The sequence below is a fragment of the Falco punctatus genome, assembly GCF_963210335.1.
Source record: "Falco punctatus genome assembly, chromosome: 2".
Lineage (NCBI taxonomy): Eukaryota > Metazoa > Chordata > Aves > Falconiformes > Falconidae > Falco > Falco punctatus.
The window spans coordinates 5,211,362-5,239,353 of NC_137581.1; the positions used below are offsets into that span (position 1 = coordinate 5,211,362).

At 41.1% G+C, this 27,992-nt stretch overlaps 1 protein-coding gene across 10 annotated transcripts in view; it reads right to left on the minus strand.

Annotated features, from left to right (window-relative positions):
• The window catches only part of TENM4 (teneurin transmembrane protein 4), a 762,970-nt gene that overhangs the window by 126,531 nt on the left and 608,447 nt on the right, over window positions 1–27,992 (minus strand). For all 10 annotated transcript variants that reach the window (XM_080374860.1, XM_080374862.1, XM_080374861.1 and 7 more), the window contains 3 exons: window positions 24,921–25,115; window positions 20,490–20,690; window positions 1,583–1,768 (listed from right to left, as the gene is read on the minus strand). In XM_080374860.1, coding sequence (XP_080230986.1) covers window positions 1,583–1,768; window positions 20,490–20,690; window positions 24,921–25,115 — 582 coding nt within the window. The remainder of the gene's footprint in view (window positions 1–1,582; window positions 1,769–20,489; window positions 20,691–24,920; window positions 25,116–27,992) is intronic.

A 27,992-nucleotide genomic window follows, 5' to 3' on the forward strand; every position in this document is an offset into this window, starting at 1 on the left:
TTCTTTAAAAACCCTTTCATGAATATGTGTTGCTTTCCAAATCAAAGTGCTTGAACACAAGGCTATAAAATAATATTATAGAAACACAGGATTCCAATTAACACAGGACTGCTCTCTTTTCATTTTAAAGTCATTTGAGAGAGGGTTTTTTTTAATCCCTTCCTCATGAAAAGAAATGAAAGTTGCTAGGGACATAGAAGAGAAAGCAGAATGTAATGTCTAATGAGACAGAGGAAGTTTTAAGAGCTAGATATTTTTCATTAGGGGATGCATGTGGAGACCATAATGTGGTAGGGTGACATTAGCATAAATAAATGATAAGTAGAATTGAGCCACAGATATAGTTTGCACCATTACCCTAATGCTGGAATTAAAATATTGTGATCAGGCATCATTTCCTGTCTGACTTTGTGTGTGCAAACTTACCTGGTGTTCAAGCAAAGTCATGTCTACATATAACTTAAGTTGATAATCCACATGGATAACTAGGCTGACATTTTCCCAGGCATTGCTAGTGGTTAATTTTGATGTAGTGTAATTTATATGTATCATGGCATAATGAAAGCAACATAAAGGTACATTTTCCTATCTTTCTTATCTGATTAAAACAAAATGACTGGAGAAGAATTCTCACTGTGGACCAACTCTTCTAAAGTCAACTGATTTTTTTCAGGTCCACACAGGCATTATTGAGAGCAGACCAGGATTCACTTAGTTTTCCATTAATGTATAATAAATGATATCTGGGGAGTTTTAATGCTACTGATTTTATAGCATGACTATGGAATGGGGACTAAAGTGGTTGAATTCATGACAGTCAGAGAAAAGGAAGGGAAAATGCATCATGGAGTTAAGTGGGATGAAGGAGGAAGGTAAAGCCAAGCCAGTTCATTAATGATGCTGCAAATAATTGTATAATGTGATAACTGCACCTCTTTGCATGATTTTGGCATATTGTTAGAACCTTATTAATAACAATAACAGGCATGACATGGAAAGCTGAAGGTAAGTGCCAGGTGCATGAGGAATACAGAACCAAACAGAGAGTGAAAAGAAATGGTTGGAAAGGTAGCAGAGCAGACAAGGGATAGGCAAGACAGGGTTAAAAACCAGCCAGAAGTCATCTGACTGCAGTTCCCTCTTTTATACTGGGGAGGAAAGTGACAGTGCAAATAATGAAGTAAATAAAAGGAAAGAAAACTTTCAATCAGATGCATGTTTTGGAAAAACGCCATAGTAGAGAGATGTCTTGGAGGCTACAGAAAGACCTTTTGAGAAAGGCAAAGTGGGATGTTTTGAAAAGCATCTAGCTGACATTTGACGGCTTGTCACTATGAGGTCAAACATCATATAGGTGTGCTTCATATCTGATAATAAAAAATATAGATAGCCATGTCATCAACAAATGAAAGGACATTTTGTCTTGTTCCCACATGAAAATGTATGATGTCAGAACTTGAAATCCAAGAACAAAGGTGCTCATGCTACACTAAGTCACACATATTCAATTAAGCATGCGCCTTTTCTCCTCCTTGATCATCAATTATTCTTTTAAAAGTAGACGGTTTTTCTTTCTCCCTACCAATAGTGCAGTGCTCTCCATTCCAGCCCGGGCTGCATTCACACTTGCCATCCCGGCATGTCCCGTGCTCATTGCAGCGTGGGTGACATGCTCGCTGATCACAGGCTGTGCCCATCCATCCCTCCTCACAGCGGCAGGTGCCTCCAACACAAATGCCATGTCCTCCGCAGTCTGCTGCACAAATCTCTGTGGGAGAGGAGAGAAGAGAGAGGAGGGGATATGGGTGGAGAGAAGGGGGGGGGGGGGGGGGGGGAACCAGAGCGTTATTGTTAAGAAAAGCAGCCACACTTCACTACCTCGACTTATGGGGCAATGAAAGGAATTCCTGGAGCTCATAACACTAATCCTTCCTGACAATAAGAATCTAATAAGTATATTACAAAAAAGAGATGGACATGGATTGCAGAGGTCTGCTGTGATTGATCCTCCTATTTGCTTTCTAATTCTTTTGCACTCCTTGAGCTTTTGTGATCACCAAATCCGAAGGGGAAGGCTCTTCCAATAAGCAGAACAAAAGCCACATTTAATTAAAATCTGGTTAAGTGTGGAAACAATGTGCCGACAAACTACTGATGCTGAAGTTAAGTGCTGGCAAAGCATGTTTATGGCTTGTTAACCCATGGCTCTGGGGATGGGATTCCTTAAACCCCTTCTTCTCTCTGTAAAATTAATACAGAATATTTCTATTTCAACTGAGCCTGCACATCTGTCATGTCCCTGTTCCCATACCGCCCTGCTAAAAATCCCCTCTCAGACATTTTGGAGGTAGCATTATGCTCTTTTTGTGAGCTACATGCACTGCAGTTGATAGGATGGTATTTCTTCCCAAGTCTTACTGGAGTTAATGGAAGCATGAAGTCACAGCTGGATATTTTGGTACTTAGCTCCAAAAGAGAGAAGAGTTAAAAGACACTGGCTTTTCAGGGGTGCTGGCCTTCCCACCCTCCATGAGGACACAGATACACATAATATTTTTGCCCAGCACTAGGCTTTTGGCTAAAACCTGGCATGCCCTCGGTATGAATTTGTGAGACTTCATGTTTTCATCTGCACTGCATTTGTCTGGAAAAATTGAGACTTGGTGGAGAACAGGTACTCAGGAGTCAGGCGGGTACAGTGCCTGCTATCACCACTACTATACAGGGCTGATTGCAAGGAAAAAAAAAAAACCACCAAGAAAACCCACCAAATACTGATGTGGTATTATATTGCAGATGAAATGAAATGAATCTATTTCTTCTTCTCCAGGCTCATCACCTGACTGCTCACTTCTGACCTCCCATAAACCATGACTGCACTCTCCTCAATCGGAGGAGAGGCAATTCTGACATTATTGCAGACTGCTAGGCCTTCCCCTTTCTCTCTGACTTTTGCCTGGTGCTATCTCAAATGTTTTGGACTCAAGCCTTCTGCTCAACTCAGACATTTTATATATTTTACAGAGTGGGGACACAGTTCCTCTTGGGGAGAGTCAAGAGAAATTGCGAACAGAAGAAATGCTGAGCAGGGCTGGGCTGGAAGCCCAGAAAGGGGTACCAGGGTACTCCGCAGAGAACATTTTTCTCTCTTTCCCCCCAGCTATGTACCTCCAGAATTAATACTTCAGACACCAGCTCATCTCCGGTGCCTCTCTTTGTGCTTATGAGTATATAAAGTGCAGAAGTCAGGCCCTGAGGCTTGTGGTGGAGGGGTGACTGGTATTATACAAGACATTTATTCCATGTCACTGGCTGCGCATAAAATATTCAAAACTACTTAGCCTGCATTAAATCACACCTGACCGAAATCCAGCCTTACTTAAGTTGCCTTTAGTCTTTTGCTAATTAATACTGCCAGTAACAGGAAGCTTGAGCTTTTTTTTTTTTTTTTTTTTTTTTCCAGAGGCTTTTGACATGCTCCCAATATGGGGCTGGAACATCCACTTCAACTCCAGGGGAAAAGTTTTGCACCATAGGAGAGAGCTGCAAGGTCTCCAGCCCCTGACACTGAAAAAGACTCTTGTCTTCAAGGACCATGTTAAGTATGATAATAATAATAGTGATTGTTTGCATGTTTAGAAAACACTTCATTTTCCAAATGTGACATGAACACAGTATCTAGCTCCTGCCTGCTGTACAGCTCAGGGTGGCGGAACAGTTTCCAGTTGAATTGCTTTTGCTGCAGCATCTCAGATGTCTCCAAAACCTCTCATCTATTTTTACATTCTCAATGAAAGAACTCTGGAGTTCAAACGTGCTTAAGACACTCAGGAAATTCTCTGTCTATCCCATCTAGAGTCAAACTTACAAAAGTATTTGGGTTCCTTGGGTGCTTAAACCAAGGTTGCACGCACACCACTTGCTGCTGGAATGTAACAGAAGCTAATGTAAGCTTTATTGGAATTCAGTAGAAGTTACACTATCAAACACTTAAGACATGGTTGAAGAAGGACTCTTGAGTTGCTGTCAGAAGTTTTTACTTTGCATCTGGCATTGAGACACAGATTTTCACAGCTCCTAGATGCGAGGGAGGTAATATCATACTACAGTGCCCGTTATGAACATAAGGGATGGGCAACATTGACTTGCTAAAGGGCTGGAGCCTAGCCGTGTCTGTTTTCTACCCCTTTTCCCAACTGCCAGACAGCACTGCAATGGAGCGTGGGCCAGTCAGGATGGTAATGTGAACACACAGGACCTGCAAGTTTGCAAGTTAGCAAATGTAGCAATAAAGCTGCCATTAAAAAAAAAAAAAAATGGCTCTCCTTGGCTGACCTGATGAACAAAGTCTGGGGGAGGATAAAAGAAAGAGCAGATAAAAATAAAAAGTTAGATTTATGGTACCAGCATTTCAGCAAGCTGAGAAGAAATGTCTTGAGAAAATCCTAAGTCTGAGACTGCTGGTATTTAAGTCCAAACTAGAAAAGTATTGTTTTAGCCTCTGGTGCTTCCCAGCAGTCTTTCCCCATAGGGCTGCTACAGTGAAACCACTCACCTGGTTATTGGTTTACATCCTTTATTCATACATGTTGAACTTTGCACCTCAGAATACTAAATAACATACATTTTTCTTGCTCCCAGTTTACCAAGCAATCCAGAGAATGTACGCTTGATTACTTCAGCTCTTCATTATGTCCCGTTCCCTAGCTTTGACCTTCAGGGTTCCATCTCTAAAATGGGGATACCACCGGTCAGGGACATCTTCAACCAGACCAGGTTGCTCAGAGCCCCGTCCAGCCTGACCATGGATGTTCCCAGGGATGGGGCATCTACCACCTCTCTGGGCAACCTGTGCCAGTGTCTCACCACCCTCACTGTAAAAATTGTTTTCCTTATATCTAGTTTAAATTTACCCTCTTTGTTACCCCTTGTGCTGTTGCTACAAGTCCTACTAAAAAATCTATCCTCACATTACATGTTAGCCCCTCCAGGCACTGGGAGCTGCTCTAAGGTCTCCCCGGAGCCTTCTCCTCCCCAGGCTGCACAGCCCCAGCTCTCCCAGCCCGTCCCCACAGCAGAGGGGCTCCAGCCCTCTGACCAGCTCCATGGCCTCTTCTGGACTCGCTCCAACAGTTCCATGTCTTTCTTATGCTGGGGGCCCCAGAGCTGGACACAGTACTGACGGTGGGGTCTCACCAGAGCAGAGGGGTAGAATCACCTCTCCCAGCCTGGTGGTCATGTGGCTTTTGATGCAGCCCAGGATATGGTTGGCTTTCCAGGCTGTGAATGCATGTTGCCAGTTCATGTCCAGCTTTTCAGCCACCAGTACCCCCAGATCCTTCTCTGCAGGGCTGCTCTCCATCCCTTCATCCTTCAGCCTGTATTGATACCGGGGGTTGCCCCTACCCAGGTGCAGGACCTTGCAGATAAACGAGGCATAAAGAAGCAAAATGATGAGTCTACAGGTATATGAACTCTGTGACAAGCACAGGGCCTCTTGGATGTCCTGATATCCAGTTTTGTGTCCTGTTGGTAAGATAGGGAATGCAGCTTATAGTAGGTCAGATATCTACAGGGGGGTGGTGGAAGGTGAAAAAAAGAAGCAAAGACAAAAGGAAGCTATTTGAAGTGATAGTCAGTACCCTTGGAGTTATTTAAAGGTGCAAAAACTAGGATAATGGAGTGACATTCAAAAATGGTGAAGAGTAAAAAAGGCACTTTCTGAAAGGCAGAATCTCTGTGGACTCATTTCTATGAAAAGGGGTGGAAAATCCACTGGGACATTTACATCTTGACTGAAATGTTTCACAGACAATATGCTGCCGAGGAACAGTTCTGCACATGTGGCCAGGGACATGCACTGTACGATCTAAAGCAAACAGGCTAGCCCAGAAAAGGAATGCTGGGAACATTTGGGGTTTCATCTCCCACCCAGCTGAGACCCCAGTCACACCCTCCCCAGAGTGCAGGCTCCAGGCCAGGGTATGAATGTATAATTTTTTATATAATGGATATATAAGGTGGTTTGGATTCCCAAGACCCAAGAGCTGTAATAAAGACCCTCAGCTGTGAAAAACACTTGTGAAGCAAACTACTTATGACAGTCTCCCTAAAATGTAGTTTAATTATTTCTGACAGTGAACCAGGAGCCAGGAACTCTCAAATCTAAATCTTCCATTTACCTGCCAGTTTAAAGATAGATGGGAGCCATACAATTTAAATAGCCTTACAACACACATCCTGCGGTACGCCCTGGTGCTCTTAAACTGGTGTAACATCGTGCTCTTAAATGCTCACAGGTTTCTAATGGGTGATTAAATAGTCAGAGTAGCTTTTATTTTCTGGTGGCGCTCAAAGAAATGATCAAAATGGATTTCAGATTAAGTTTCCACTCAAATACAGGTCTTTTCAGGCAGCCCAAGATGACTAAGGCTGATTTACAGAAAAGGGCGGGTGAATTGTTTCTCCGTCATTCAATCCCAGGGACAGAATTTGCCACCTCTGTTCTCATTACAAGCTGCATTTTTTGGGGGGTCCATTTCCCAATTCTGTTGTTAAAATTAGAGGACATGATTAGCTACCATCTGAGCTGCATGAGCAAATGAGAAGGAAAGCTTTCAATTCTCCTATTACAGTATTCATAGACTAGCCAGCTGCACTATATTGCTCCTGCCTATTTAAGTTGAGTTAGAATGCTGTGCTTGTGCATAAAAGACTTGCCTGTTAAATATTTTCATACCAGCTGTTCCCAAAAGGTGACTAAATATTTCCTTTCATCTTTAATCTCTTCCACTGTTTGTATGAACAGCCTAGCCATTCCTTATCCTTTCCAAAAGGTGCATTGTGTTTTACTTCATCTTGCTGTGCTACTCTCGAAACTGCCTGTAGTTCCCTGAAGGGAGGAACAAACCTTGTGCCCAGGTCTACGAGCAAATATGAGGCTTTCTGTCTTCAAAAGATACAACCAGCCCAACCTCTGTGGGAAATACCTGGACTTTGAGTAAAACCCTGTATTTTGCTCCCTGACACCTGTGCTTGCCAGTGGACACTGATGGACATTAATTGATTCATGGATGCAGGGTTTTATCTACGGAATCACGTTAATTCCTATTCTACCATCTAGGGGGTTGCCATTTTATTGCCTAGGATCGATGTCCTCTGTTGCCTGGATTTCATGTCACATTCTTACTTGAAGAACTAAATTGAGCTTAGTTGCCCTCTGTGGGTCAAGGACGAAAGACAGGTAGCTCCAGAGGATGATTCACCTGAAACCTCTTTCATGGAGAACTTCTGGAGCAGACTGTACTCAAGGCCCTGTTGAGTTTGGGTGGTTCATCCAGGGGTCTCAGGTGCACCACAAATATTATCCTTAGAAAAGGATAATGCCATTCCAACAGGATTGTGGTTATTTTTCATGCAAATAATCAAAATAGAAATTACTCATCTTCAGTTTCAGGGCCTGCTCTATTCCATCACTACTCACCCCCACTGGGAGCCAGCCCATGAGGCCACCCTCAATTACTGGCTAGTTTTTAGACAAATGGCTTTTTTTCCTCATTATCGCCTCATGACTAGGGGAGAGGTTTCCCTCTGGTCTGTAAAGACTGCCTCAGAATTCCTCAAGGCTCTCTTAGAAATCCTAATCCACCTTGAAACCTACCCAAAATCTTGACAGTAGCTGCTGATGTGCCTTCATTTCTCCATATTGCACTGATGAAAATTTTACTGTAATTTTATTCTACCTCCATCAACATGTCTCTGTCTGTTGTTGTTCACTTAATGCTTAAGAATCTCAGCTATCTGAGGCCAAGATTATCTTTTTTGTTCTGGGTTTGCTCTGTGCCAGGTGTAATGAGGTCACACTCCATTAACAGCGCTTCAGAAGTAAGAATACTAAAGCAATTACTCATACAAATAAAAGCCTTGTACCCGATTCTTTCTTTCTCTCTCTCTTTTTTTTTTTGGGGGGGAGGGGGTATCCTGCTAAAAACTGACCCAGATCTGTCCCCTGAAGAATAAAGTCTGCTATGTTGCCTTTGATATTTCAGAAGAAAAGTGGGAAAAGAAACCTATCAAACACTAGCCACCAGTGCAATGCTTTGTTCATGGCCCTTTTTAATTGATACAACAGAGACGGTAGCTTCCGACACAGGATGCGGCATAATCCAGAATTCTGTATTATTTTCACATTACATTAAAGAATTGGGTTGGGAAAGGGATAATGATGTCAATTTGTGCTTCATTTATGGCAAATCCATTTTTACATGTTTACCCCTATCCCCCCAAATCCTAAAATTGGCTTGACAACAGTTTAAAGCTTTCCAGCTTAGAGAAGAGCAATGCAGATGAAAATTTTTCTTTAGCATTCATGTGATGCAGAATCAGAGATTTAGCTGCTTCTGACCTGCCTGCTAAATCCTTTAATAAATATGGATTTAGTGCTAAAGTATAAGATCAGGTGAAATTGCTCAGAGCTTCCTGAAAACTGGGGCAGTTCCACTGACCTTCAACATATTAATAGAAAATTTAATAATTAAAAATCTGTCTTAACTGGGATTTTCCTGTTTTAGGTTGGCTCATCTGAGGCAATTTCCAGCCTCAGACAGATTCTTCCAGAAAAGAAGCGCAGGAGAGAGGCACTGCACAGAGCTAAAAGGCTGAGTTTAGTTAGGAGCTAAGCCTTGTTTTCACAGCCTGCATTTTCTTTAGAAAGCAAGTTATGAGGCATATCTAGGAGAAGCATCTAGTATGAAGATATGAATGGAAAAACCAGAAGGTTCATGATCGGCAAGATTTAGATAGCAGCGAAGTGCTAAATACATTCTTCATAATGAAACACATTTTGCAGTGTTATGAAACTCTCATTTATGTGATTTGATAACTCTGTAGTGACACATGAACTGCTCTGCTGGAACTGAAGAAGACATAAAGCTCATTAGCTTTTAAAACCATCCTTTTTACAAATGTTATAAGGACAGGTTCAAACTATGGAGCAAGATAAAACCTGAAAGGAGAGGTCTGAATTTTCTGTCGTTGCCAGTAACAAATCTGTAGCATGAAATCCTCTGAACACCATCCTGTTTCAGTAGCAGCTGGGGAATGCTTGTGCAACCTGTGTCAGTGTCACTAATTGGAGGTCATGTGTTTTTTCCTTCAGGGATCATGTCCTAAAAGCAAGGTCTGCATAATTTAATGCCTTTATACAAATAATGTTTACCTATTTTTAAAACATCCATAAATTATGCAAGTGTTACTAATGTAGACATAATAATTATTATGTCAATAAATAGAAAACCTGTTGGCTTTTATGAGTGCAATTAAACTTCTGGTACTAAGACTACTGTACACTCCACTCAAGGATCTCAATGCCTTTTACATAGCTTGGCAAACTGAACATAGCTAAAAGGTAACGGTTTTTTATTTTCTTTCCATGAATGAGGAAATCAAGATTAAAGGATGCTCTTCAGAGACTGAAAATGAATCCATCAGCTTTGCTATCATCCCTCATCTGGAAGAACAATGACCTTCAGCGATGGTTTTGAAATGTGACTCAGGACACCTGAGTTTTCACCTACTGACCCGAAGCCCTGAGGAGCATCCTGGAGTGCCTTCGCTGGGGAATGCACATCCTGTTTTACAGCGTGACCCTAACCAGGATACCTGAGTCGGTCTGAATGCTGATTCTTGCCAGGCTCTGCAGCACCCCAACGGAGTACAGGTCTTCAATACATGTGCAGAAGGGACAATTCTGCACTTGCAGAAAAGACTGGGTATGCACAAAGGAGATACAAAACGTGCATGACAGAAGAGAGAGATTTTACTCTAAGTAGTTGAGCTGGCTTAACTGTCTATATCTAGGAGAAGGGTCAGTAGAGATCCCTAATAAAAGAAAGCACCCATCTCTAGCCCCCAGCTAGACACGAACGTTTAAACCCACTTCAGCCCTTTCCCCCATTTTCCTCCTGGTATTTAGTTCTTTGCATGCATAAGCAGCTTTGTGTTTAACCGAAAGGCTTCTGCAAATCCTCATCTAAGTCTCATCTCTCTCTGGAGATTCACATCAGGAATCTAGGCAGCTCTGAGCTGCCTAACATGGAGATGAAGAGTCCACAGAGTTGCTGCTCACCTGGTGCTGAGAAGATCCAGGAGATCTGTCCCATAACTACCCTGGAACCCCCCTTCCATCTCTAAAATGAGTAATAAATGAGTTTGGTATCATAATATACTTCAGCTGATATATATCTGTCCACCAAGACTGAGCCACTTACTTTGTAAACTTAGAGCACCTAGCACAATGGGACTGTTGGGAGTTCTTGCTGGAAATAGTAACAGTAAGAACCAGAGCAGTTATTAGCAACCCCCATGCTAATGGATCACAGCTCTTACACAATCTCTGCAGCTGCACAATGTACAGTGGTACAGTTGGGATGTCTGTTAAAAAATAATAAATAAATCACTTCCAAGTGCAATTTCAGCTTGCTTCATATTTGCATAAAGGTTTTCCAGCTCCTGTCTGAAAAGCTATAACTTTGTGAGATGAAATTCCATTAAACTGGTCTGCTGCCTTTTATCAGCCGCTAGTTTCTACAATATTTATACCCTATTTTCATTTTTGCCTTAAATGCTAGGGACTGACCATCACATTGTGTCTACAGCATCTCCTCTGTAGCTGTGATTTACTTTTGTACTCATGTCAATCTTCCCCTTATTTATTATTCTGAACTTTATTTTAAACTGTCTCTGGCTGCTGAATAGCAGGACATGAAATGCCAGGTATTGATGGACTTCAGTCTTGGAGCTGAGATTTGTTGAGTAAGAATAAATATCCCAAAGTGCCGGATTATGTTTTTTCCTTTGATGCTTAATTGGATCTCTATGCTTTCTGGGATGTGTGTTAATGCTTCCCAGTGAGGAAACACTTCCTAATGTATTAAATGAAGTTCCTAACAACGACTCTTCTCTGGACTAATTTTAGTTTCCTCTCTGCGTCCATAAGAAGGAAATAATTTGACAGTAGAAAAACCTTTTGCTCCTGCTTACAGTCACTAAAAAGAACTAATTTCTTTTCCAGTTCTGTACATTACCAAATGTGTGTGCTGAAGTAATCACAAGCTAGATTTCCTTAGGATTCCCTTACTCAGAGCTCGGCACTACTACACAGACAGTCCTAACATGGTTTCCGTTTTCTTCAGACAACATTTCACCAAGAAACTTTGAAATTTTATTGATATTAATCTTCTTTAAAAGGAGACACAGAACATGTATGAAATACACTGGACTGACATATCCAGAAGTTAAGATGTTTGCCTATCCACATAAATGGGATGCAGCAGCAGTGCTCCAAAAGCTTTGTGTGTGTCCTTACACCTCGTGCCTTATGTCTGTCGTGCTGTCCATATGCCTCAGCACTGGTCTAGAAGGATCAAACTTTCATATGTCAAGATCATTACAAAGGTGCTCATTAATGCCATTCGTGATGATAGTTTAATTTAGAGTATGAACACCTTGCAACTTGGGAGGGGGCAGAGAGGCTATATTAAACCCAGTGCATCCACTTCAGACAGCTTATTAAATCACTGACTTCTGGCCTTTAGTAGACACTGATTCACTATATGACAAGTCTTACGTGATTTTTGCTTGATCATTTTGTATGTTATTCTGTTTTACTGACTCCTAGATTATTTTCCCTATTATTTAATCTCAGCCATTCCACATTGGAATGAAACATGATTTGATGAAGCTAAAAACATCCAATAAATCTTTACAGAAACTCTGATCATGATGATCTCCAGCTGGGTTGGAGTGTAAGGTCACAGTTGCAGGAGCTACCCACCAACTACAGCATGGAATTGACTGAATGCAAGTGGAGAAGCCGTAACGTGGAACCTACAACTATTCTTGCTGAGCGAAATGAGTGAGGTATGAGAGGACAGTCTTGATCCAGCCTAATCGAAGTAGATCACAGGCAGAGCCTGTCTACACACAACTATCCACCTTGCTGACATTCCAGCAGTATTCTGGTTAAAAGAGGGAATAGTCAGAAGCAGAAGTGTAAACTCACAAAACTAAGAGGATGTCTACACAGTCTTCTGTGAGCTGATTACAAAATGGCCAGACTTACTGGACATTGTATATCTTCAGTTCAAAAGCTGCACAACTGCCAATAGAGAAAATAAAAACCCCACCTGCAGAAATACGCACTGATTCCTACAGTTTTATGAGCACGACCTATTCCATGCAGTTAATTATAACATTCCAGATTCTCATGGTCTTGATCAACTGGTTTTATCCCCAAAAGAAATTGAACCAGTTCACACTAGCCTTGCAGGATTGTAGTTTTGTCTCCAGTGACAGCTGGATTACACTGACTATGTCAAAGAAGTTCCTTAACATTATAACAAAACCAACCAACCAACCAACCAAACAAACAAACAAAAAGCAGCAACTTCATGACAGATATTGTATTGTAGAGAAGGGGCTAAATTATGACCAGCCCCCATGCTGGCATGATGTGAGTCCAGAAACTGCAAGGACTCTAAGGCTCCTCCTTTCAAAAGCAAAGTCAGAGAATAAGCCAAAATTCAGTTATCTGAGACTCTAAATTTTCAGTGATACGACCAATCATGCTAATTGCTTAGCCACCCTCAAAACATGCTGTTTTAACAGTAGCCTGTTTTAAACATGGAATTTAACAGCTTGTTGTGCTGCTGGGAAACATCTATTCTTCAAACTAGCCAAGTTAACATGGACCTCACAGATTCCAGTACATCACTGCTGTTTTCAGTCAGAAAAATCCACAACACAAAGCATAATTGATCCAAACAAAAAGAACTTTTCAGCTCATGGTGTGACTGCTGAGGTCACATTTGGAGATAGGGAAGAATGCTGAACTAAAATTGGCGTGCTGAGAATTTGCCCTAATTGTTGCAGAAAATAAACAACGGTAGCCTACCATTGCCCTTTGAGGGAGTATACAAATTTGCACTGATGCTGGTACAGCTGAGACAAGAGAAAGAAGCTTCACTCATCACAGTATGCCTAAGGGCAGTGAAGACCAGGGATTGCTTGTTACACCACTGGACATACGCTATTCTCAGCCTGAGACATGACCTAATCAGACCAAACATTTTGTGATCTAATGGTCAGAGCCAGACTGATGATATCACCATTTCCACTGGTTTTGGCCAAGTTTGAGATAACAGCTAGAGCACAAGTTTTCGGGTCCTTCAATCTCTCCCTCGGTCACCCTATCTGACCGAGACCACAAGGACTGCTGCAAAGAGAGAAGTGGCTACAGGATCCTAAACGTGTCCTGAAGCTGACAGGTGTTTGCTGGATCTCTGCTTGGCCAGGGAAATGTGCTAAGACAACATCTCAACTCTCAGACTGTAAGTAGGAATCCACATTTGAAACATAAGCTGTATTTTCTATCTTATTGGGAGTTTTCTCCCTCCCTTTAGAATGCCATTTTCTTCTGCTAACGACAAAGATATTTGGACTTTTGAAGAATTGGAAAATTGGACTCCCCACAAAAATAACTAGAGCTCATATCAACTGCTACCTTTTTCCCCACCACACCAGGGTCTCCTTATACATATTTTCAATAAACAAAGGGAAAGGGAGTTAAAGGGTATTCAAATGAAAGCCTTCCTGAATACTTTTATTTCAAATATTTTGGCTGGTTTTAGTCTTTTATTGAATTTTTAATAAAAAGCTTAGAAGACTTTAAAGGATAAGTTCATTTTGGCAATGGGTAGGCTAAAATCTGTACTTACAATCCCAACTACATCCAAAACTTTGTTTTGTACAATGACAGTTCTTGTTAACACTGTTGATTCTCTGGATTCACTTATACCTTCATGATTCACAAAGCAGATACCTGCCAGGCAGAGCCTGTGATAGCCCTGTGTAACAGTGCTGGGCTGCACATATTTTATTCCCTCAGAGTGAAAACTTACTTCTCCCCATGCAAATAAAATGGGGAAGATCACAAGTTCACAAATCAGCATGTTATGGTCCTGCAAGGCTGAGGATGAAATCCTTGCTGGTACAAAACATTTCCTGGCCTTCAATGACTGTCAAAGGACTGAGTTAAGGACCTCAGGAGTGGGTTTGCAGTTTTAGTATTGAGCTAGAATAGGTTTTGATGGCATCTTCTGAATCCTAGCTTTGAAGGCCCTACGCTCCCATCATTTCAATTCCCCCAGTCTAATGTTTCCCACTACACTGCATGGGTAGTGAGATGAACAAATTACATACAAGCTGAAGGAAGGTCATTCCAAGTGGCATTTGATTACATAGCTGTGCCCAATAACTTTTTCTTAAGTCATTATGAACTAAAATATATAGATGTTTACCAATTTCAGGTGTTGTATCCTGAGGTTTAGTTCTCTTGTTCTTCCCCATGTATTTTAAAGCTAAGAAAAAGACAAATCAGCAATTTCTTAGGCATTTAAAGGGGATCCTAGTCTCTTGTAAAGTACAAGTCTGTATCATGTTAGAGCTGATGTAATATCCACCTTTTCCAGAGACATTTTTACCCCTTAATGAAGAAAATTATTGTTTAAAGGAATAATTATATGAACATTTTCCAGTAATGGAGTTTTATCTTGGTGGCCTTGGGCATGACATGAATTTAACATGAGGTTTTGTTTTGTAAGGTTGACAGCAATAAGCCCAAGGAAATAATTTTTTATCACACATGTTGTGTTAATGCTGGTGCTGTTTGACCAACATGGGATGTGACGTTGTCTGGTAAGATAATATAAGAACTGTGTTTCTGTGTGACTGTATGCATGTGTGTGCAATAATGTGCACAATTCCTGATGAAAAAAGACACTGGAAGGTAAAGATGCATTTCTAGCTTTCCTCTTTAAAAGTTCATTCTTCTTGGTCTCCTTATCTCCTAATTGGAATATAGAAAAGATGCCAGCGTCAATGAACTGTACACCTTTGTGGTGGGGAACTCTGTTGGGTGCTATCTGAAAGATTTTCTCCATTGTTAATTTATACAGCTAAATTGGTACTTAAAAATTCAGTCACTACCATTAGCTGATCCAGAATCTTGTATCTAATCATTGTTTGTGAATGGACTCGAATTGACCCATACTCCTGCAAAGTAAACAGGAGCTTTTCCATTTACTTCAATGTGCTGTGCGAGAATTTCTAAGAATACAGCTTCCCTGCAATCAGAGATGTGGATACACGCACCATGCCAGTTTTATTTCAAATCCAGCTTCTCAGCCTACCAAAAGAGTAAAGCCACAGAGGATTACAACTGATGGGTCAACAACTATTCCTCTGCTAGCCCACTTTTTTTTCCCACCTTGCTTGGAGGCCAGGTTTATCTAGGCATACCTGCAACTATTGTGCTCACCATGTGGCAGTCTGAAGCCCCTCTTAAGCTGTTATTAACGAATCATACAGGCTAAGAGGCGGTTTCCTATTTTTTATGTTAAATGCCACAGTTCTGTAATAGCATCTCTCCTGAGGAACCTATGATCACGCTGACTGCTGAGCCTTCTACAGTTATTTGGCAGAACTGAGAATCTCTCAAAACCTGAAACCCAGACTGCTTTAAAGTTACAAGATATACCCAAGTAAGAAGGCAGCTGAATTGATGAGGGATCAATTCAGCTCTCTTTCAAGGATTTCCACTTAACTAAAATCTGAACACCCCTCTCAGAGGCTTCTCTTCTCTAGGACAACTATCCCACTAAATTGGTAATGTCATGGGAAGCCTAAAAGCAGGAGGGGATGGCATAGAGCTGGGCATGGATCCAAATCCATTTTTTTTTATTTTTTTTCTGTCCACTAAAGACATTTATAACACTCCTAGACAGACTAAGTATGGCCAGGATGAGTGCTGCAGTGCTGGAAATTCTGAGGAGATGGATGGTCTGAAACCGCTCCTCTCCCAAATGACAGACACTCTGTGCTGTAGAATGATGCTCAGCTGACATTAAAGTTCAGGGCATGAAACCCCTGCCCTCAACTTTGTCATCCCTTTGGGCACAGCCCGTTCATTCTTTTCTTTGAGATGACTGCTTGTAGCATCTGCATTGACCTGGTAGGTGGGATACTCTCCCACAAAGTGAAAGAGCATGTTCATTGCTTTCTTAGACTGTGGGGAAACCTGCTGTATGGGCCACAGAAGAAATTTAGGTACTTAAGATAGCTTTTCAATGGACAGCTCTAAGGCTGTGGGATGTCTCAGAAGTTGAGAAGTTTTCTGCAACACTGTAGTAAAGTTAGATAATATGCATTTCCTTAAGGTAAATCGTAAATTCCTAAATATCTTTGTGATCATAGACCTTAGTAACAAAGCTTGACAAGCAGTATTTCCTCCCTGCAACAGGGTGGGGGAAAGAGCAGTCAAAGTCAAATGACATATCCTCAGAAAACACTGTTAGCAGCAGAAGTGATAAGGGAAACTATGGATAGGATCAAACTACTAGATTTCATAAAATATGACCATGCAAGCTCAGCCTCAGTCTCTGGTCAGGCATGTTCTTTTAGCCTTTTCAAAATGTGAAGCAGAACATCATAACCTCTGACTTCTTTACTGAGTCCCAGCTTCCAGTTCCCAACTCTTACCATTAAATGTACAGCCCATGATTTTACACCTCCACGACCAATTTAGGACCACTATATATAAAGTACTGTTCCTATTACTGCTCTTCTCCAGTGTACTTTTAAGGGTCTGAAGTAGTGCACTGGATGTCAACCTTGCATAAAGTGAGTCATTACAAATGACCACGTGAGAAGGAATCCTTATCTGTATGCGAGTCAATGTACAACCACTATCAACTGCCTGGAAAAAACCAGTACACTTATTACACAGAGAACATAATTTCTACTGCAGCTTTGTATAATCAACTTTCTGATGATTCCAGTGAATATCATGCATGTCAAGATGTCAACTACTAAACAGAGAACAGTGCAACAATCACTGATTTTAATTTGAGGAGAGTGAAGGACAACACCAGGTAATTTAAATCCTTTAAAAAAGATTTGGCATCCAAACATAATACCATTTTGATGGGCCTGGGATTGTACTGAGACATCAGTGAGATCCCTCTGGGAAACAGCGGATTCCCCAAATGCAGATAACCTGACTCACCTATTCATTTCACTGCACTCAGCAAATAAGTCTTACGGTACGTGGCTTGCTGCCTCTTGATTAGCCAGAAATACTTGGTCCAGTTTAAATAGGTCAAGAGCGAGACTATATCACATATTAAGTTCTGTTTCATGTTGTAGCACAGGCCATTTCCTTCTTCCCACTATACTCAGACAATAAAGCATTTAAGAGAGCTGCCCTACAATACCTTCATTAGTTGCCAGAACTTGGGAGAATGAAGTCCTTCGCTAGGGCTCATTAAGAGGTGAAGGGAGATAGCACACCAAAAGCCTAGGATACAGAGATCTGTGATAGCAGATCCTGGAGAAAGGGAGTTAGGATAAGTGGTGTCTTAATTAACTTTCTTATACTAAGCATTACCTTGGTCTTTTTAGCTGAACTGGATGAACTGAGTTATAAAGGATCTTCTATTTGCTTGTGCAACAGTACTAAGATGCAAAAGGGAAGGGATTTAATTCTCCCATGGCAGAATCACAATGCCACTTTTGCTGCTCAGTACAGGTTATCTCTGGGCTTACCTCTGCACTTTTCCCTAGAAGACTTTTTTTTGGGGTTGGTGTTTTTTGGGGTTTTTTTGGGGGGTGTGTGGGGGTGTGTGTGTGGGGTGTGGGCTGAATCTACCAAAAAAGAAGTGCATAGTGAGGGAAAGGGGACCCTAAGAACCTGTCCCTTGCATGAAAGGGTGAAGCATGCTTAAGAAGCATTTTTGCAGAACGAAAAATCTGAGGTAGCATGGCAGCAGTCTCATCTCAAGATATACTGGCAGCGGGCATACACATAAAGCAAAAAACCAACCCCCCATATCATTGCTTCTTCCTACAGTGCAGTGCAGAGTAGAATTCACAAGAAATTTAATTGCACAGCTTGCTTATGAAGACACAGGCTAAGTGGAATAAAAAAGGTAATATAACCAAGAAACAGAAATCTCTGTAATATTATTTTATCGTGAAAACTAAGGGGTTTATCCAATAATCTGTGTTCCTTTAAGATTCCTGCTAAAGGCAGGTGAAATTTACCTAATCAGCTGAAAGACTGAGTCTAAGGTTTAAAGATAGTCTAGTTTTACTTTCTATATATGACAATCCACAGACTTTCACCTAGATGCTTCCGTACTGACAGGTACCTTCTAAATGAATACAAATACAGCATTTCAGATAGGTATTAGTCTTGACTCCAAGGTGTTAAAAGCTGCAAAACCCACTGTGCCTCCTCATATTTTATTGTAGCTTTCCAGATGATTATGCTGTTCTCAGGGTCTGCTTCTCAATGTGGTTTAGGGAAGGGGCCATCCTTGGCACTAGCCCATGTTGGCACAGTCCTATAGAATTCATGGGGACTGAACACAGTCCTAACTGCTTTGCTGAGCTGAGGTTGATTTATGCGAGTACTTAGTCCTTTCACTTAATTCTTCTATTCTGTTTGGTCCTGTTTTATGGGACAATAAAAATCTGGCCCCTTTAGTCCCTTCTACAGAACCTCCACCCCACTGGGCTGGGCTTTACATTGTTACATGTACTAACATGCTTGCTCACTCTATTTTAATCATGCAAGAAGAGTACCATGCATCCCGTGAATAAATCTGTCTTTAAAATAAGTCATCAATTCAGTGGAAAGGTCTGGGTTAGAAATGGAAGTTTACAAATCACCTTAGCTGCAATTTTAGCTGTGAGGCACAATAACCTGAATGTTACAAGCAGCCCAGTGAGGAAAAAGGTCTTGGAATGATGCTCAAGTTTGTCTCAAATAACCTCACACTGCCAAAGAAAGTTTGCACTAGATGGATTTATAAAAGCAGTATAAGGAAAGCTTATAAATCATCTGTACATGACACTGCAGGTTAACAAAGGGAAAGTGAGAACGAACATTTTTCCAAATCCATCCCTGCAATCCCCAAACCTCCACAGAAATTCAGAATAATGACTCAATTATGAGCTACGCTACAAAATCACTGGAAAGGCACTACTACATTTCCCCTTATGGTAGTCTTATAAATGAACTCGGAGAGTATGGCATTGAAGATGTTAATATGGGGAAAGAAATGCCTGACACCAAATTTATCCTCCTATCAGTGCAGGGTATCTTTCCTCCCTACACCTGTAAAAGTTTCGATCAACCAAGCTTCAGCTCCAGGAAAGCAGGCCTCCTCTTTTACTTATACTTCAGCCCAGTCAATTTTACTTCACGACAAGCTTTCTAACATCTAATCTAAATGATGATTGCCCAAAAGATTTTCTTTTATATCCTTCGCACCAGTCTATTCAGTTTGCCCCATCCTCAGAAGATGCTACCTTAAAATACTTGCAAGCCTGATTTGCTTTGCACTTGATAGCAATTCCTCAGGGAAAATATTGGTCATATAATTTTTCTACTATAGCCACTTGCCTAATGGGTTGGGGTTTTTTGTTACTTTGCTGAATATTTATTTCATTGAATTGCCTACACCGAGCTGCCCTGGGTTTTTGGCCTAGTTCCACCCCAGCTGCGTCAGGTGAAGAAGCTGTTACTGCTGTAGTCTCTTGTTTGTGAGCACAATATACAGCACAGAAGCCAAAAGACTGATGTTCCATAGGTTCTGACCATTTAATGTACTATAGCGTTTCTCCATGTGGCCTCTATAAGCTAATTGTGTTTGGAAGAAAAGAAAAGGCTCCTGAATAGTTTTTTCTTTAGCCTTCATTTCAGATACCTGATGCATATTTTGAGCAAGGTGCCCATCCAGCTGAGGAATGAAGGAAGGTCACAGTTCCAAACCTCTACGTAAAGCTGACATAAAAATCTGTCTAATTGGTAGATGCTGTTATTATTAAATACTTCTACTCAGTAAACTTATTTTTTACTTAATAGAGGACAGCGCTCAGAGTCTTAATAGGAACCTCATGTGACACTCATCCACCTCTAGCTGAGTCTAGAAAAGCACACCCTTTGAGTTCAGGAGGTAAATGAGACCTGAAGGATCGCCACCTCTTCCTTCTTCTTTACAGCCACCTAAAGAATATTTAGTCATCTCCTAAAAATCAAAACAGACCCTTTGGTGGCCACTGGGATTCATCAAGAACTAACATCAGAACAAGCAGTTACATGTAGACGATCAATTACATTCATAGCAACATAATGAACAATTGCAAGCCTAGGTGGCTTTAATGGGGTTATTTATTATATTACTCTATGCTCGGCAATGGAAGCAGAATTATTTATGTAGTTGAGCTATGGCATTTCTGCTTCCAGTCATGCCCTACATGTGCTTTACTGGAACATATTTATAGCATGCTTTTTGCAGATCTAAGTCTGAATATTTTACAAAGTTTAAATAAAATAAAAGAAAACAGTAAGCCACCGCTGACATTACCAATTGAGCAATCATGTCCAGTCCAGTTGGGATCGCAGCTGCAGAGTCCAGTATCTGGGAGGAAGGTCCCATGACCAGAGCATTGGTCCAGACAAGTGGCTCTTGGGGTCTCACAATTTGTTCCTCCCCAGCCAACCGAGCAGTGACACTCTCCTCGCACGCACACGCCTCGTCCCGAGCAGGTAGGATCCATGCAGTCCACTATGTGTGAGAGGGAAGAGGAAGCACACAGGGAAAGCAAATGGTAATTGCAGAAAAAAAACCCTACCAAATTGCCATCTACACAAATATATTTATATAGTGTCTCAAAGCTCCAACCAGAAAGAAATGCCCCGTTGGGCACAAACCAGATGGTTCATGCAAGAACATAGCGGCCCAAAAGGCAGTGAGACCCAAAACACTTACATGAAAAACAGAGAAAATTTTAATTATGAAATCCATTCTTTTCCTACACTAATAAATGATCTTTCTAGTAAGAACAGGTTAATATCAATTATGAACAGAATAAGAATACTCTCTTGCACACATATTGGGCCTCTTATTCTATTAGAATAACCTAAATTACTATTACTCATTAACTGAGAGCTGAGCTCTATTTTTCTAAGAGAGAATTTTACATAAAGATTCAGCAGAAGTTGATGTCCTTATTCAGCAAAATACACACTTAAATTGAAGAATGTGCTGAAATCTATACAAGTTTCAGAGACACTTACATAAATTCCATGTTAAACATACCCTTAGGCAGTTTTCTAGAGTAAGGATTAAACCAAAACAGTATTTTTTTTTATATAGGTTTGTTGTGCTGGTTTTATTTCTTACCAATTTACACTCTTTTTTTAAATGTTTTGGGGTTATTTTCCCCGAAGGGGCACTTTCCTAACAACACTGGAGACCATTCAGTTAGGTGCATGGTATAGCAATGTGCACCAAAAGCCTGAACATACAGCTGCCTGATTCCCCAGTAACGGGTTTTGTAGGCAACTGTCGGCTCCTCTGCCCACGGGGGAATTTCACCCAGCAATGCAAAAATATGAAACGCACCAGACACCCTCCCAAAAAAGAACTGGAGGAGTCGATCGTCTGTTTATATATAAAAGCTTTAGAACAGCCTAGAGAAATTCTTGCCATCTCTTGAAACGGTGTGTGGCAGTGCCCTGGGGATCAGTGACCAGTGTCAGCCCAGCGAAGCAGCACAGGGGAAGCTGTCCAGCCCCTGGCTCTAACACAGAAGAGCAGAGCACGGCCACCGCACACGCAGCAGGTTTGTGGTTCACTTCTTTTTCCTCCCCCGTAAAAGCCAGTAAGACTCCCAATGACCTGTTTAAGATCCAGGAACCTTAAAAGGAAACACAACAGCTGCTCTGATAATTCCCTGGATTCTCAAGCCTTCTCAGGCTGACAAGTAATGGCTCAGCTATTACTATCCCACAGCATGTGAGAGCATTTTCTGTTTTGTTTGATTCCTGGAGACCTGCTCATAGCTGGAACAATCCTCGAAAATTGTAAGAGGCTGGAAAGGATGAGTCTATAAATCTCCTTCGCTGTTAGCGAGCTGGGAGCTAGGGTGCCAATTTTACCATGAGACACTTGAAGCCCTGGCCCTGCTCTTTCTCAGCAGTAATAAGTATGAAAAGGACTAAGAAGCGGACTAGCAGCCTCGTACGTTCTCAGCAGATGGTTTGAACGTAGAGAACAAAGATCACAGGCTAACTGACAAGAGGCTACCTCCAGGCAATTAATCATCCCCTCTGAAGGTCAATTGGGAAAAAGGTGAGTTTTACAGGGGGCTCCATCACAGGAGGCAGACAATCTGCTATCTCAGCTCTAACACAGACGATTATAGGAGGGGAATGTGCATGTCAGAACCCCCATTTATCATAATCCCAAGGCCATTTTTCATGTTGAAATGAGCCCTTTCAGAAAATGTCACACACAATGGCTACTTTAATCTCAGCCTTACTAGCTGTATCTCTTTAGGCTTTCTGCACCATCGGAAGGGCCCTGGGACAGGATTACAGGCTTCTGCTTTCTTCTTAATCAGTTGCTTAGTGGATTTGGAGGACAATGGTATATTTTTAGGGGGTTCTGCTTGACAAATTTAGCTGCTCAGCTTTAAGAGAAGCAGAGATGGGGAGTGGGGTAGGAGGGCAGAGCTCACAAAATCTAGTATACTGGAAAAAGAGAGGGAAAAAAGAAAAGGTTTGCATATATTTGTGTTGCTGCTTGGAAAATGTCTCAAATGGTCTAATTCCTGGTTGGAAAATGCCCCATTTATAGTTCAGCCTTGTGCAGAATCTTTTCCAGGAAGATAAATCATGCAACAAGCAAGGTTAGTGCCTCTTCTACACTTTTCCCCAGTATGCTTCATGCTTCATTGGTCACACAAGTTATTAGGCTTATTCGGTACCCAAAGAGTAACTTCTCATTTTTCACTGCTTAAATTTGCTCCCCTCCCTTTAATGTCTTGCTGGCTTAGCCCATGCCTTATAAAATATGGGCCAATAAACTAAGGAAGGAGAAAAGAAAAGCTCATGTAAGATTGTTGACTGATGCTTTATAAACATTGCTGAACTTCTATGGGGAAAGAGAAAAGACAGAAGAAACCCTGGAATGAAAACTCATTATGAACGTGGACTAAACAGTGAAGCTACGAGAAGTGAGAAATAATAAAAAGTAATCAATACCAGATGGTCCTTCTTAGAGGATAAATTAAAAAGAAAAAGCAATTTTAAAAATAGTATAAATCAACTTTTTTACTAGATCTAAATATATATGTGTGTGTGTATATATATATGTCCTCAAGATTTCCCACATGGCATATTCCTGAGTTACTTCCCCCCTCACAACACAGTACAAATTATGCCTTGAATATGAAAAACAAAGGCATTCTTGGAGAAATACTAAACAGCTCATAAGAAAAATCATGTTCTCTTTGTTCTTCATGCTTTTTCAAGTTTTTACGTAGTGGGGCTGACACTGTCCCCCGCTACAGTGATAACATAAAATAACTGCGTAGTGTCTGGCTTTTCTGCTTTAAACATGGCCAGGGAAAAAAGGTTCCTGTTAGAAAAAGGGCAAATCCTACTCTGATTTACACATATTAAACACATTTGGCTGGAGGCAAAATCAGTAAAGATATGATCTATTAAATATGAGGTCTACAGAGATGCTTTAAAGATACTTCAGTAGTCACCGTCTTTAGGTTTTGCATGCCCCACAGCTTCATTGAATTGTGCTTTCTTAAGCCAAAATGAAGGTTAGTCAAGAGATGGCTTCTTGTTGTAAGAGCTGATACTGTCTCCATTCCTAGCTGATACTGTCTCCATCCCTAGCATTTACTGACACTGAAGCCATGTTACATCAGAGATGCCCCACTCCAATACGTTCAGCTCATCAAAAGAATTGCTAGATTAGGTGCCATTTGAACATCTGAATCCAATTCAGCTATTTTCATTGTCTGTAAAATAAAGTCATTTCAGACAAATCTTTATCCCACATATGTGAAGACAACCATTAATTAATTGCAGCCATTGTGATTCTTATACGTGTATCAAATAGATGACTTAAATTGTTCAGGTAGTGCAGAGGCCTTACATATGTATTTGTAGAAGGATAATTTAAATGTAATTATTTATCCAGTCACCTGCATAGAATTTTGAGAATAGTTTTTGAAAGTATTGAACATCATTCTTTAAATCAGGCACCTTTGGATGTATTTTTATAATTGTCCGAATGATTTGTGCACTTAGAAAACTGTCCGCTTTTTCATTTAGCAATAAGGAGCAGTCACAGACTCGGGAAGATAAAGGTTTATGGTGGCAGGTGATTTCCTACACAAAAAGATTCAAGATAAGTGCTAAAAGGCACTGTATTTCTGAACCACAAATCTAAATGTAAATAAAAAATGTTTGGGGGCTAATGTGAGCAAAAAGCTATGGAAGAGCCATTAAAATGGCTCTGATTTTGAAGCAGAACTTAGTTCAAATCCTGAGCATTTCTAAGCTTTTAAAGCTGACAATAATCAGGGACTTTCCCTCACATGCCACCATTTTGTGTATAACAAGCAACTGAAATCATTTGGCATAGCAGAGCAGAGAAGAAAGCACTGTAAAAGTAATTATACGTTTAGATGTGTAAATGGAAATGATGCTTTAATAAGAACATTTGAACATATGATTAGATGTTCTGGTCTTTCAACTAGATTTGTCTATCCGAAGCATTTGATGGCTTTTCATCCAATTATTGAACAAATATGATAGCTAACGACAAGTTATGACAACATATCATTTTTATGTTGCATCCTCTATTGTGTCCCTAAGGTGACTATTACTGTTCTGTTTAAGTGCCAGTCCTATTCTGAATTGCCTCCATCCCTGTAATTATATAATGACAATCAAAGCAAAAGGCTAATTGAATGCGTCTTGCAAATACCTTCTTCACAGCTTTCGCCTTTGTACCCTGGGTTGCAGATACAGGTCCCCATGATGCACGTGCCATGGTTATTGCAGGAGACGTCAATGCACTGGTTTGTCGGGACATCGCATTCGGCTCCTTTCCAGCCGCTGTGGCACAAGCACCTCCCCTTCATGTACTGCCCATTCCCACTGCACAGCACTGGGCAGGATGCTGGGGACAGATAACAGAAATCACATTAAACCACAACTCTGCGAAGAGGCTCTCACTTCAAAAAAGAGCGCAAGAGTCCAGCATAGGATTTATATCCCCTATACCCAGTCTTCAGTGGGGTATGTTCTTCCTTCCTTTGCCAAAACGAATTCTTTTGCATGGACAACACCCAGCTGTTAACTGCATTCTCCTATGACTGTTTAAAACAAACAAACAGTGCTCTTGAGTTAGACTATCTCCTTGCTTTGTGTCTCTGATAGTTTTTTTCACTAACTAAACTCAGAATTTTCTTGCATTCTGACTTCTCAATGTACTGGTGTCTTCTTTCAGCAGCACTGCTGACCTTAGATGGCTAATCACTATCCCTGACCCGCTGCCAGACTTCATACTTTCCTTGACACTGCCTCTGCCGTGGACCTTAGCGGTACACAAATCACTCCCCTGTTTTGCTGCTGTAATTCTCAGATTTATGGGTTTCAGTTGCTTTGCTTAGAGTCCAGAATGCCACATTGAGAATACTTCCCTGATTCAGCTCATGTCATACCACCAAGTTTCTTCCCCAGAAGGGCCGTCAAGCACTGGCACAGGCTGCCCAGGGAAGTGGTGGAGTCACCATCCCTGGGGGTATTTAAAAGACGTGTAAACGTGGCGCTGAGGGACATAGTTTAGTGGTGGACTTAGCAGTGCTGGGTTAATGGTTGGACTCCATGATCTTAAAGGTCTTTTCCAACCTCAACAATTCTATGATTCTAACTGAACCTCTAGCCTCCTTCTTTGATTATCACCTCTGCTAGTCTCTCATCACCAGCTACAATACAAAACTGGCCTCTAGTCCTTCCAAGATCCCTGTAATAAACATTCTCCAAATCTATCCTCTGATCTTTCTGTCAGTTTATTAAGGACTTTTAATTGTCCTTGCTCTGATTACCAAGGCCAACCAGATACAGGATGTCTTCCCTGTGAGAAAGGGGAGAAGAGGAAGATGACAAGCTCAAGCTGTGGCATGATGAATCCCAGGATTAAGCATTTTCTGGGCTAATTGGAAAACGTCAGATAGAGTGGGGTGGGATGAACTGAAGGATACTGAGAAGGCTCCCCAAGGAAGGAAAGGTCATCAAGGACCAGACCCCAGACCCCATGACCAAAGCTCTGGTAATCGCTGCACTCTAAGCTTCCTTCAGATCCTCTCTGATGACATCTTCTCCCTTCCCCATTCCCCACATTCTCCATGCTCCTTTTGTCCTCTGTTCTGATTTCTGTCCCTCAGAAACAATAGCCTTCCCCTGTTCACTGTGCCTGGAAACTTCTTCTTGCTTAAGCCCTGCTCTCTTCCATTTCATTTCGTTGAAACTTAGCTGCGAAGACATACATTCATCACAGACTTCTCTTGTTCACCGTTGCTCATCATCCTTAGGTGAGAGCATCTGGGGCTTCTCACCTGCCTCTCAGAAAGGCAATTTATGAACATTTTTATGCAGGACAAATGTGAAAGGAATATTCCAGTCTGCTGCTTAACTGCATTCGGGGTGTGATGAATACAATGTACCTCTTATGCTTCATTCCTGACCCTGATTACATAGAGCAAGAGGTATTGACATGGTTAAGGGAAACGTTCCTCTCCTCTTCCCATTTTTTCAGATACTAATTGCACAATGCACATCCTCTGTTGTTTCCATGTGTCCTTGTAGTCAAGTCGGTTTGAGCGTTACAGAATTATAGCAACCTCAATAAAATACAAAGCATTGCCAGCTCTGTTAAGCCAGTTTGATATGCAGTGAGCTGTATTTGCTTGACCAAGATAAAAGAGGTTTAGAAAAGAAAGGAATTTGGCAACTGCTCACTTTAAAGGAAGCACATTGCAGTGGTGCATTGCAAGTGCATCATTTGCAAGGAGATATCTACCTATATATACAGTATGAGACATAAATTGCTTAAGATACATTGTGCTGTGTACATGGTTCACAGCAAACTCACTCTGTAATTTCACTTTTCAGCTAGGCTGATGGAATTTCCCCCCCTGCCCCCCCCCCCCCAGTCTCAAATTTCAAATGCTCAGTAATGGATCCTTTTCTTTCAAGGCACTGGAAGAGGAGTCTGCAGCTCTTTTCAACGAAAAAGAATAATTGCCTTTAAAGTGAGAGGTTGCTGAGAAAGACTTACATGTTTTCTGACAAGACAGCTGATCACTCAGTACAAGATCAGATAAATTACCGGCCATCTGCAATAAGACTGGTACTCTACAGAGCCCTCTGTGGAGAACACCTTCAGAATAACCTGGGAAGTACTGCTGCAGAAGTCAAGGCAATGGCAAGAACAAGACCTCCTTTGTAGCACATCACCATGAACAGAGACAAAAATGGGGTTTGGATTTTTTTCTGCTGCTACTCGTGCAACTTTTTTCATATATAAAGATATATAATTATTGTTTGATCATTCAGATTTCAGCAAACAATATGTAAGATACTGAAATTATAGTAATTCTCTAGTGTGGTTGTGGTAGTGACAACCCAAATGCACACCAATTTTCTTGTAAAGTTTAGCATCAGAGAGTAAGATCATTCGTTTGTTTATATAGAACTTTAAAACACCATCTCCTATGTTCAAGTAAGCCTTCACAAGGCCTGTGAATACACCTCTGGTGATTTGTTCTCATTTACTTTGTTTAAAGTAATTGGCTAATAATACATTAATAATTAAACCGTTATTAAAAACAGACGGGCTTTCTGCTCCACAGTTTCCCTCTCGTTTGGATGGTGAATTACAAGGCTGAATTGAAACAAAGGAACACCCAGGAAATCTGTAACCTAGAAATCTTCACGTGGGCAGAGACCTGCTCATTTAAGCATTACTGCTCAGTACAGGGCCCGATGTACAGCT